Source organism: Brassica oleracea, unplaced genomic scaffold, assembly GCF_000695525.1.
Source record: "Brassica oleracea var. oleracea cultivar TO1000 unplaced genomic scaffold, BOL UnpScaffold00877, whole genome shotgun sequence".
NCBI classification, from domain to species: Eukaryota; Viridiplantae; Streptophyta; class Magnoliopsida; order Brassicales; family Brassicaceae; genus Brassica; species Brassica oleracea.
In genome coordinates, this window is record NW_013617495.1 from 7,292 (window position 1) to 20,928 (window position 13,637).

General features: G+C 31.5%; 1 protein-coding gene across 1 annotated transcript; it reads right to left on the bottom strand.

The window, feature by feature from the left end:
- Positions 1-2,681: 2,681 nt before the first annotated feature.
- Positions 2,682-5,683, bottom strand: LOC106320306. The gene is made up of 7 exons (XM_013758668.1): positions 4,955-5,683; positions 4,710-4,796; positions 4,417-4,626; positions 4,066-4,230; positions 3,926-3,979; positions 3,684-3,830; positions 2,682-3,350 (listed from the first exon to the last, which is right to left on the bottom strand). The coding sequence occupies exons 1-7, from the start codon at positions 5,318-5,320 to the stop codon at positions 2,973-2,975; spliced, it is 1,407 nt and encodes a 468-aa protein (XP_013614122.1). The 5' UTR covers positions 5,321-5,683; the 3' UTR covers positions 2,682-2,972.
- Positions 5,684-13,637: the final 7,954 nt, after the last annotated feature.

The following is a 13,637-nucleotide window of genomic DNA, read 5'->3' on the forward strand; positions in this document are numbered from 1 at the left end:
AAGGCTCATCATGTTTATGAGAAGGAGAAACAAGATATAATATGAAGAACTTCCTTAGATTATGATATAAAGATTCAAGCTTTTTACAAAAGAGGCAATGTTCTTGAGAGAAAAATGAGATTATCCTCTCAGATTAGGTATTAAAGGTGTTTATAGATGTCTAAAAACGAGCTGGGTTAACCCAACAAACCTGGGTTAACCCACAAAAACATACATATTTTTCTCCGTAGTGACCAGAAAAGGTCGCTACCAGAGGTCACTACGCCTGTAGCGACTTGTCATGCCCGCTACGTGTGGCCGCTAGGATACTTGGGAAATTTTAGAAGTCTTGAACGCATAGCGACCTCGTAAAGTCGCTATGGCTGGCCGCTGTAGAAGGCGCTTTAAATCTAGCGGCCTCTCCATCCCGCTATACACGCCCGCTACGGTACTTATCTTCTGTAGCGACCAGCCTTTGCCGCTACGCCTGGCCGCTAGGATCCTTCAACGACTCATCTACATTCTTTGGGCATCGAAACACTCCTTGGGGCACATAGTTCATCATGAAACTCCATCCAACACCTGATAAGGACTAATGCATGAAAATGCAACCTAAACATGTGTAAATGCTATTCCAAAAGACCAATGTGCACAAGAAAGGATAATTAGAACAATGTAAATATGCAAGATATCAAAGGCAGCGACAGTGATGATGGAGGACACACAAGGTGAGCCCAGACAAGACAACCCCCGACAAGCTTCCAGATCTAAAATCCGAGTTAAATGTGGAGCCCCACGGACACCGGATTTACAGACATAGGAAGCTGAAGCTTGAAGTTGGACTTGGAGCGGTATGGAAGGCGGATGTCGGAGGGGATTTTCTAGCCAAGGAAAAGTCGTAAGGAGGAAATGGAGCCTCATAGATCTGACTCCTGACGGAACCGGACTAGCAGAGGTATGGTGGTGACGACGTTGAGCAGTGGAGCCGAGTGGAAACGGTAACCGGGAGCCCCCGGAGAAACACGAAATTGAAGACATCTTTGACCCAGAACAGGTTTTACAAGCGGCGAACGAAAGGCGAGATCTTGAAATTGAGCTGATACGAAAAAAGAGAGGAGGACGCGGAAGTTGAAGGGCCCGACGCCGGCAAGCCGTGGCTCTACCGGCGTCGAAGTGAGATGGTTGAAGCGGCGCCTCGATTATAGGGACAGAGGGAAAATATTTAGGGCCACCTTTTTATTTATGAAATATATATATACTATATTACCCTTCTTAGTTACCGGTTAATAAAAAAATACATTTTTCTTCTTCTTCTTTGATTATCATCTATTGCCACTCTTTTTCCATCTCCACCACCTTACCCTCCGTCACCGTTATAATACGCTATCACCAACTTCACACTTTGCTTTGTATTTATTGTGTCTTTAATCGCCACATCTTTTTCTTTCATCATCATTTCTTTTAGTTATTAACCAGATATGTAATTTTCGATTTTATAGTTTTGCCACTAGATCCTTCAAAACAACCACAATCTTTTTGATACCGGTCTCCATTTCTTCCGCCGTAACCACCACCACTCGTGTATATTATAAGTTACCGATTGTACTATTCTACTTGAACAATATGTACTATGTTATTTCGTTGTTACTATTTTATTTAGATCTGCATATTTTGATATTTGGGTTAGAGTTTATATTTCTTTTTAGGGTTTAGTGATTAGTGTTTTAGGTTTAGTTTGTTGTAGGTTTGAGTTGATGTTGGGGTAAGCACTACCTCACTTCTTGCAATCATAAATATTTAAAAATTTAAACAATATGTACTATGCTATTTTGTTTGTTACTATCCTATTTTGATAATACTTAATACTATGCACTATGTGCATATTTTGATATTCGGGTTAGGGTTTATATTTTCTTCTAGGGTTTAGTGATTAGTGTTTTGGGTTTAGTTTTCGAAAGATTTGGGTTGAAGTTGGGTTTAATTTTATTATTTTGGATATGTATAGTATATTAATATATTTAAATCATTTTATAATTTCATTAACATAAATTATACCATTTAGCATGGTCTATTCTATTTATATACTATCACTTTAATCAACGTAGATGTCATAACCACCACTAGTCTAATAATATTTTTATTTATTTTTATTAAAATGACAGATGTTTTTTGGATGTTATTACCGGCAACTGGCTTAAAAAAATGAGAGAACTGAAAGAAAAAAAAAACAAAATACTATGAGATCTAATAATCTCAAATCATATGATATATTCTTAATTTTTACTCCAAAATTGGCTGTCTCACCAATAAGCCAGCCGGAGCATCCTTAGCCTAACTGTTAAAAGTTTGCTTTAAATAGCATCTGGATGCATTTAACGAAGACCATTAAAATCTGCATTTTAGTTTATGGTACCACATAAATACATCTCCACCTCTAATTTTCATCTTGCTTATTAAGTCTTCATTATAATATTTATTCAAAATAGACAGTTCATATTTGTGACATGAATGTTGAATCTAATCGTCAGAATCAATATTTATAACCATCCCCAGTTAATGATTCGGTCTCTGCTACAGCTAATTCATACTGTTTCCACATAACTGCCTTCTGGTCCACAAATGACGAATCTCACCATTGTAGATTTTTTTCAAAAGAAAAAATAAAGTTGAGAAGAAACTTAATTTTGATACGAGTATAAGACATGACAATACAACATTCGGTCTTATGAATAGTCTACATTTACACATTACAAAAATCCGTAAAATATCACAATTTCCTAAAAATAAAACAAACAAAAAATATAACACTGCCCAACTTTATACTTACCATCTGTGAAAAAACAAAAACAAAGTGCCCTCGTGGTGATAAATTCATCCACATGATATTTGCAAACACACCTAGCCGCAAAGATACTTGTAAATTCCTTTCTAATCTCAAAAATCATTAAGCCACTACATGTAAAGAATAATAGTAACGTACGTTTCCTGATTCTTCATGGACATCTAGGGTTTTTCCCTGGACCTCCATAATAAAAATAATTACCCCACACACGATTCGTCCCACCTCTTATATCATAACAATTGGGATGATCAGCGAGAATCTTTAGATTCGAAACGGGAAGAAGAGTATTGTCCCAATCAACCACTTGGAGATTCCGGAAATACGATGCTTTACCAAAACCTTCACCGGCAAAATGGCCACTGCCCATTTGGGTCGAAGTGTGTGAACCACCAGGTCGGGTATTCACAATCTCGCCTCCGAACTGGACCATGCTCCCATGTTGCTTTAGATGCGTGAATAGAAACGCTGGCCAGTAACCGACTAATGTACCCGACCCGAATTGTAGCCACCAGTGACCGTGCTTGGGATCCTATAAATAAGTAACATATTGTTAGTATTATGACTAATACAAATTTATAGTACTTTAGGATTCGTGGAGACACATCTTATAAAGTACAATGAGCTGTGTTGACTTGACGCAGGAAACATTGATGTGAACCATGTGCTTTGAATTCTTTTCTTAACTGTTAGATATGATTGGTAACGCTATTGAATTACAGAAAACATATATAAAATGAAATAAACGAGATAATGACTGATGATTCACAAAAGTGTATGTTAACTATGTGATTGGCAACTTACAAACTAAAAGAGTATAAGGTAAAAGTTTAATTAATAGATATGGAGGAGTGTAGATGATTACCTTCCAGATTAATAAGCTTATATCGAATTGTCCACCTCGATACGAAGATCTAGGAGAAATTGCAGCTCCTATCGCGATTCTCCGGTTGGTTTGAACAAAACCGGAACACAACAAATTGTAGCAACCCGTCGATCGGTATGCATCGGACTGAAAAATCATCATCAATACCATTGTTAGCAAATGTTAATTCAATCAAACTTATTTACTTTAGCATAGTAAAACAAAAGTAATTAAACATTTACCGTCCAATAGGTAAAGAATCTTGGGTAAGTATCTCCGTATAGCTCAGGACTAATCTGTAATCAAATTGCCACATTAGTCCATAAAAAAAAACTAATAAGAATCGCAATATTATCATTATTATACTATGTTAATGACGTACTTGCCAACCGGCTTCGATGGTATTAAGATCGTGAGTGAACGAACCGGCGATAACCCAAATCTGAGAAAGACTGAACTCGTGTTGGCTAGCAACACGTGGCGACCATACGTTTATACTTGCTTTAGCTCCGTAGTATTGTCTCCCGGATACGTATCCCACCGCATGCTACAAAAATGTATTCATTTTTATTTTTTATATTGAAAATCGAATTGTTTTTGGAGTTTGGATACAAGTGCGTGCAAAGAATTGCGTAAAAGCTGAACTTTGGTATCATTATATATCTTTTTCTTTATAGGAAAGCTCTGACTTTTTGGTTGATTGTTAGCATAACATTAATAAAATGGTACTTACTTCGTGTCCGTTATTTGTGGAATCTCTCCTCACGCGCCTGATTTTCCGACCAAATCTCCGAACAGAACTTGCTCTTAGCATGTCTTGTTCCGTTGTTCTTCTTACCGGAATTGTGCCTTCCGGGCAAAACTCGCCGGATAAACTCCATAGTTGAGAATCTTCGTAGGATTTTTCATCTTTGATGTATCCTTTGGGGAGCTCAGGTGGATCCTAATGGAAGAAAAGTTGAATTCTTTACTGTCTTATGGTTTTTAAATGTGGAAAGACCCAAAGTAAATGGAGAAGTAGTTTACCATTGGTCTCTGTCCCTGTAAGAGAGGATGATCGAAAGCAGGTTGCTGATGAGACAAAACACAATCTATTGTATCTCCATCTGAGCTCTGCATAAACATAACACATAGAGAGAAGAAACAGAGTAAGAAAACAGAGTATCTGCAAGGAATTGTTTTTTTTTTAAATCAACTGAAAATAGAGTTAACAAAGAGATCTTTCTAAATGCATTGATCATATTGACAAATTTGGAGAATATAGAAATTGCCTGAATGGTTTTGACGGCGGGCTTGTTGATTTTTTGGAGTTCTTGTCTAATCAGTTTCAGCTTCTGGAGCTCTTCTTGCGGCCTGAGAGTTTGATCGGCGGCGGTAGTATTTGAGGGAGAAGCGGTGGAGAAGGAAGAAGAGACAAGACATAGTAATAGAACCAATCTGAGGAAGCTAGAAGAAAACATGGTAATGGACTTGAATGAAACTTGGTGCGGACTATGATGATGATGAAAACATCTGATGTGCTGTTGTTTTCTTCTTCTCGAGTAATTCAAAAGACAACATTTAATAGGGTTCCTTATTGTTGTTGTTCGTCTCCTTGATGTTTCTGACACATCTCCCAACAAACACATTAAACACATAATCACTTTCTCTAAGAAACCCCAGAAGAACAGAAAACAATAAAGAATGATTCAACAAAAAATTATTAGGGTTGAGTGTTGCGAAAGTTTTGGGCATATGGGTACATAATGGTGATATTAATACAGGGTTTGTGATGGAATCAAAAGTTTATTTTATCAAGGGTTTTGCAAATTTTTAGAAACATTAATAAGTAAATGGATAAAAGAAGAGGTAGAGAGGGAGAGAAGAGAAGTAAACTTTATATTATATGAGAATAGTCATTTATAGGGGAAACTTGGATTTGGTGTAATCATTCTTTGGTTTGAAGAAAGGGACCAGGGTTCAGATGAAATTGAGTACCTTTGAATTTGGGTTTCTTCAAACTTTGTTGCTTTCTGGTGTTACCCTCTCTTTCCCCATCTTTTATGTTTCTTAAACAGTTTATGTAGTCGTTAAAAAAAAAAACAGTTTATGTAGAATCCTGTAAAATTTACATTTATGTTCCATGTTACAATTAAGAAAATATTAGAAATCTAACATTTTTTATTCCACCGCAGTGTACTTCTGGAATATTATAATGTTTATGAATTCTCAAAGCAAACAATCTAAGATGACTTTTTTTTATTAAGAAGTGTTGAGTTTACGGTACGTAGTCTATTTATCCTTAATTAATCAGAGACTAAAGTATGCTTATAGATTCTCTCCAAGCTGGAAGAAGAATATACCACAAAACAATGAATTTGCCAAATGTTAGCCAAAAAAAAAACAATGAATTTGCAGAAAACAAAGCGAGTTTAGTGATTCAAAAGTATTATAATACCATAGCTAGTACGCGTTGTGAAATTTAATTGTCGAGACTCGAGAGTGTCTATCCTTTGAAACATAATCATGTTGTCTCTCAAACTCGAGGGATTGATTTAACCAAGCATGCATACTTGAATCGTATGTATGTTGACCAAACATTATAAGATTCCAGCGACAATATTACAATTTTCTCCGAATATAAATATATAACATCTCGTTATAATGCAACTACAATGTATAACAATACATATACTTTATTTTAAGATAATAATTATATGTGGGTCGTTCTAATGAAAGGGGGTCAATAGGTATTTAAGTGGGTGCGGTCCTCGTAGGGACACATATACATTGATGATCGTTTGTTAGGCCATTTATTTTCAATTAATGGGTCATCGCCTTCCCATTTTTTAAACAATTTTCAGAAAATACTATACCATATAATTTTTTTTGGTTTTTTTTAAATCTTTTACCATAATGTTTCTTTTTATTGCTTTTAACTGAGTGTACAGGGTTGACCATATGGAAGCTTATGATTGATTTCAGTTTGGCATAACATGCATTATCGTAATAGTAGCCAAATTCAAGTTCACAATTCTCATTTATATAGGATGTTCGATTCCCACTCATAAAGCTTTTCACTCAGAGTAAATGATATACAAATCTACCCCATCTTCAACTAATTAGATATCTAGACATCCACAACTGATGAGTGATGATGATAAAACTAGATCATCTAGACACATGCAGTAGCGAATCCAGAAAATATTTTGAGTGGGGGCAAAAAAAAATTATTTGATACTTTACATAAATGTGTTTTATATCTTTAGCATAGATAACATTTAGAAGAAAAATAAAATAAATAATACAGCTAAAAGATTTTTTTTAACTGAAAGAAGAAAAATAATGAACCCACAAACAAAATAAAATGAAAAAAACTGGAACTATTTGTGAGAAACAAAATTTAACTGAACGAAGATATCTGCTGACAAAAAAAAAGGAAAAGAACGTGTGAGGAGAAAAAAAAATGTAACACATGAAAAAAAGAAGAAGGTAAATGCACATATTAGTGGGGAAGGTAGGTTTTGAACCCAAACCTAGTGGGGGCAAAGAAGGATTTGGCCAACTAAGCTGCAGATAACTCACATTTTCTAATGCATAAACATTTATTTGTAACCTTTTGTGGGGGCAGCTGCCACCTTCCTAAGCTACCTCGATCCGCCCCTGGACACATGAAATGAACACTAATTTTGTTAACATACACATATTAAAACATTTGAATAATGCAACGAATCATGCAGACTGAGTCCTAATAACAGTTGAATTTGGATAATGCTATAAGAGGAGGAATTGAGGAAATGGGTTAACTTTTATCGTTATTAAACTTAAATGCATACTTATTTAGGTCAATTTTAGTAAAAATGTGCTTTTAAAAATTTGAAAATATTTTGCATGATTTCATGGAGTTGGTAATTCATACATCAATGCATTTCGGGTTTTCTACTATGATAGCTATATAAGTACTCCTCCACGTTATTGTTATAAACCGTAGTTTGTATTAATTAAAAAATGTTATGTTGAGTTGTCATATAATTGGAATGCTAATTTTGTTTACGTGGCGGCTTGAGAATCAATTAAAATTTTTGTCCAAAATTAAATTGCTAGAAAATGTTATATTATATAGTATCTCCATTATAGATCATTCATTTATCAAACTGAAATTTATTATATATTCTTTTCTTAAATAAAATCTACGGAATTACCTAATGTGATTAAGATATATATGACAATTAATAATTTTAAATAATAACGATTTGCTAACAATCTGTATACTTTTTATCATTTTTGTTTAATTTTTTTTATTAAAATAAATTACATAATTACATTAATCATATAATAAAAAATTAAAATTTTTGTATATGTTGTATTTTGAATTTTTTAAAACGAGTATAAATTACTGAAATTGTTAAAAGTGTCACATAAATTTTCATGATCAAGGTTTAAATTTTTTTCTATAATAAGATAAAATGATTGTAAAATCATATGAATAAATAATTTTATTTTAATAGGTGTTTATGTTATATATATATATATATATATATTTTTCATATCGTTTAAATTAAACTATACATAATATGAAAATACATACTTATATTTTGATATTTGCATTCAACATATATTAAAATTTTAATATTTTAGTTTTGAAATCTTCATTGTTTTTTTAAAATGATTATAAATTATTGGAACCACTAAACATTCCACATTAAAAAAAAAATCTTTGGTGTAAACTTTGTTACACAAATATGCAAATAATCATCAAATCATATGAGTAGAAATCTCATTTAATAAATATTCATATTAAAAGTATACTATATATCTATGTTTATATTCCCTCTGTTTCATAATAAGTGTCATTCTAGTTGTTTTTCTTGTTACACAAAAAGTGTCACTTTATAATTTCAATGCAAATTATACTTACTTTCAGCTGAAAATTAATTGCAAACTGCATTGGTTTTATAAATAGTTTATTTATCTCAAATACTATTGGCCAGAAAGATGTAATTAATAACAACTTACATATATTTCCACTACTTTCTTAGTCTGTGTGAAAAGTGTTCAAGTGACACTTATTCAGAAACGGAGAGAGTATCATTTAAATTTAATTATATATCATATACGATAGATAAAATTGATTGTTTTGATTTAGTTACCCTAAAATGATTGTGAATAAACAAGAGCTGTCGTTTGATTTATATGCGCACGCCAATTTATTACTCCTTCCGTTCCGAAATATAAGATGTTTAGAAGAGTTTTTATGTTCCAATATGTAAGATGTTTTCATATTTATATGTAACTTTAAGTTTATCAAAAACTGTGTAACCAATCAAATTTAATAGTTCTATTTTGTAACTGGTTGAATAGTTTTTAATTTAAAATTTTAATGATACTTTTAGATAAAAAGTAAATTTCTTAATAAATGTGTTTTACCTAAAATATCTTATATTTAGGAACCGAGAGAGTATATAATAGTAATTGATTTCTTAGTTATTTAATATATAATTATTATTTTATTATTTTATAATATGCAGAAAAACATAAATAAGTAATAAATACTCCTTCCGTTTCAGATTACTTGTCGTTGCAGAGTAAAAATTTTGTTTCAAAATTAAATGTACAAAATTAAATGTTTTCTTAATATGTGTGCCGATGTCTAAAACGACAAGTAAATCTGAAACGGAGGGAGTATAAAATACTTATTCTACACAAAGCGCAGATCTTAACATAAGTATGTGTATCTCTTTAATAATTTTAAATCTTAAACATTTTCTAAATCTCAGGCAAAAAAAAGAATGAAAAAGAATAAACTAAAAAAAATCAATATTTATATCGAGTAATAACCAAAATGAAAAAAAAACGACACAAAAAAAGAGAAAAATATTGAAGATAGCTATGATTGGTACGTGAACGTAAACTTCTCATAACCATAATTAACTTTTAAATTGCTAAATCATGATATAAAACCGAGCTGACATAGTTTCATTGTAACCAAATAGTAGACCTGAGATTTTTCGGCATAAACGTTAGGTTCTTATGCGATAAGTGATTTTTTGACCTAAAATATTTTTAAAAATGGGATCAGCTCATCAATCAACAAATTATGTAATTAACGAAAAAAATTAATTTTTTTTAATGGCTAAAAATATTAATTCGATTAAGAATATAAATTTTATTTTTCTATACGATATTTCTTAAATAATTTTCATATAAATTCGCCTTGTACAAGACGCATGTCTTATCCTAGTTATAGTCACAGCAAGCACGTCATATTAATTTTGGAAGGATATGTATATATACAATTTTGGTTGTTAGTTTTTAAGGCAATTGAAACATCATTATCACAATAAGTGTGTATATATATAGGTAACACAATACTAGTAATTAATTTCAAATTTTATGTATTTCCAGAATTGGTTAAGTGGTTGAGCTTGGGCCATACGCATGCGTGCACATATATATAAAATTTCTAAATACGTACGTAGAGACACTTACGGAAAATACATGTAGCAGAGAAAGTATGGAGAATCATTACCTGAACATATGGCCTATTATGACAGTGGATCAAACTTAGAACATACTAATCAAGATTCTAATATAGTAAAAGTTAATATTCAAAAAGAAAGAAAATATCATAAAAGTTGAAGAAATGAATCCAAATAGTGAATAATGTGAAAGTAAAGGTCTTCTATAAAGCGGGAGAATTTGATTCCTGTCAACAAAAAGAAAATCATCTAGGCGATATAGCTTTGGTGGCTCATAGGAGTGTTATTTTTTGTATATTATATGTAAATCTCTGAATTATGACTCGTGGTTCATAGGGGAGAATTATTGCGACCACTAATTGAAAAATGAATCACCACATGTTTTCATTAATCGACCACTAATTCGAGACTATAAAATCATCACTTCACGTTTTGCTTTTATTCTTGCCAACGTTTTGACGTAGTATTACGTAGGATTCATTTTTATAACAACTTTTGTCGATTCAGTTTTTAATCAAACCTTCCCTGCTCAAAATAAAATATGTCTCACATGATATTTTGTCGTTTTCATACTCCGGAAAACTAGGCATAATTCAACAAAGCCGATTCCTCATCATAAATTCCACTACACCATCTCTGTGTGAAGTGCGAACAAATTTAAATAACTAAAATAAAATATACTAGCATTTAAACGGTTCTAAAACAGTCTAGTTTTTAAAAGAAAGAAAATATTTTTACACAAAAAAAAAGAAGAAAAATAATCATACAGTCTAGTTTCCTTTTAACTAAAAGAGGGAGAAAGAGAATATGAGAAAAAAGGGAAGAAAAAGAGGAATATTGAAGCAAAAGGAGGATACAACAATTTGATGCAAGACCAATGATGCTGTCTAAAGCCCGTCCCATGCTCAGCTTTTTCTTCCTCGAGGTTAAAATTTTATTTTATCTGTGGAAATGCCATTAAGTACTACTCTCTCCGTTTCATAATACTTGATGTTTTGTAATTATGCACAGAGATTAAGAAAATTACATTTTCCTAGAAAAATATTTTAAAGATATAATTTTAAAATCAGTTAACCAATTATAAAAAAAGACTGTAAAATCTATTTGGTTAAACAGTTTCCAATAAAGTTAAAGTTAACTTTAAAATCTCAAAAATTTCTTGAAATCTCAAAACTTTATGTAAATTGAAACAAAATAAACCTTCTAAAACATCATCTATATTGAAACGGAGGAAATATTTCATACAAGTACCGTCGAATATTTATATTTATACTATATGATTCGGCATCCGACTATGATTAGTCGTCATTTTGTGTATGAGGTGTTTTACAAAGAGGCGTGATTATAGTTTAGGACCACGCACATTATTACAGCTACATCATCATGATACAATGCATATGTGACCATAGCTTTACTTAAAATTGGGCCTGGAGTTTTGTTATATTGGGTTTTATATGGGTTCTTCTAACCCATCCAGCTACTCTGCTCAAACTTACATATAGTTTTTTATACATTTTCTTTTTAAAACAATAACATCATCATCTAAAACTTGTTATAGCAACCTTAAAACAGAGATATATTTAATGTTCATAGAGCTTATTGACAAGGAAGCCTTAGACACTGGCGAACCTAGGTAGAGAACAATAGGTGCACTTGCCCCCATAATAATTTAAAATTTTAGTATATTTCTTAACAAAATTGATGTCTACACCTATAATCATATGTAAATTTACACCTATTCTAGCATTTGTGCACCCACCGAAAAAAATCTTTAGATTTGCCCATGGCCTTAGAGAGCTTTATTAAGACACCAAGCAGAAATATATTTGATCTGTATCATAAGAAAGATGTATAGAAGGAAAGTTGCTTGAGGGCAACTCTCTAGGTTACTCACAGAGTTCTCATAACATTCCTACTTAAATTAATCTACTTGCAATGAAACCCTAAGTCCCTAGCAAAAATGTGTTCAAAATAGCCATATTATAGCCGGTGATTATATTTACATAAATAACCGTCTGTTTGATTGTCAATCCGTGTTTGGGCTTGTCCGTCTTGACGTAAATATCTGAAAGAGACTTTACAATAAGAATTAATATACAAATTTGGGCCTTTTCTTAATTGATAAAACCTATCATCAAAAATATGTTATTTAGATGTGCCAACATTTTAAAGAAGCCAAACGCAAGAAATATATAGAGATGAGTAGCCACTGGTCAACAGTTATAGGAAACAAAGAAGATAAGAATTTATTAAAGTTTCAAGAACTTCAAAGAAATTTTGGTGAAATAGAGATGGGAATCTGGACGCTGATGCTAAGAAAGCATAACTAGATAAAGAACTCAAAAGCCAACAACACAAGCTTCCCATTGTAAGCCTATTAATTTCCAAATGTTGTAAACGAACATTATTTTGTCAATTAACAAAAATCATAGAGATGTCACTAACATTATTTTGTCAATTAACAAAAATCTTAGAGATGTCAAAATGAGTTTTTATAACAACTTTAAATGGTTTTTAATATAAATTAATATATATTTAGACTCATTTGGTTTAACGGATTTTAAATATATTATTCTATTAAGACACATTTACATAAATATATTAGAAATAAAAAGTTAAAAATAAATTTTACACTATTTTTAAAAAATTAAATTAAATCAAACATAATATAAGAATATTTATGTTTAAAAATCAAAAATATTTTTTTAGATTTATAATTAAAATGGATCTAAATGGATCTAACCATATGTACAATCATATTAGATCTTAAAAACATTGATTTAAACGGGTTTGGAGTTTAAAAATGGATGAATTCTAAATTTGACGAATCTAAATGAGGCAAGTTTGCATATTTTGATATTTTTTTAACATATCATTTGATCATTTTCATTTAATTTTTACAAAATAAAAAATCATGCGCTTTAAAAGCGCGGATCAAAATCTAGTTTTTTTTTAAAAAACAATAACATTATCACCGAAAACTCTGGTTTGTGATAGGAAATTAAAGGAGAGATAGATTTAATCTTTATAGAGCTTATTGACAGCCTTAGAGAGCTTTATTAATTTACACTAGGGGTATAGCCCGCGCAAGCGCGGAAACGAATAAGTTATTGATCGTTGTGTAGTTTTGTGTACGGGATTTTGTCGTTTACTTTTTTCCACTTTTGTTTTTTCGTGTTGTATATAATGGTGATGAACATAACATTTGGAAGTCACACAGTTTGATTAAGTTAATATAAGAATGACCGGCGAATTCATATGCATTATTTTCGTAATGATTTGATCGACCATTAGCGTTATTAGCGCTTTCATGTTCAAAAGATAAAGTTTATGAAGTTGTTTAGTATTTACTTAGGTAGTTGTTAGTATATAAAACAAATAGTGTAAGGAACAAAATATAAAATTTGAACTCAAAAAATTAAACAATTTATCGAACAATAAATTAAATTATTTTCTTATTTTACCTAAATTAATTTCAAAATATAGAATTGTAATA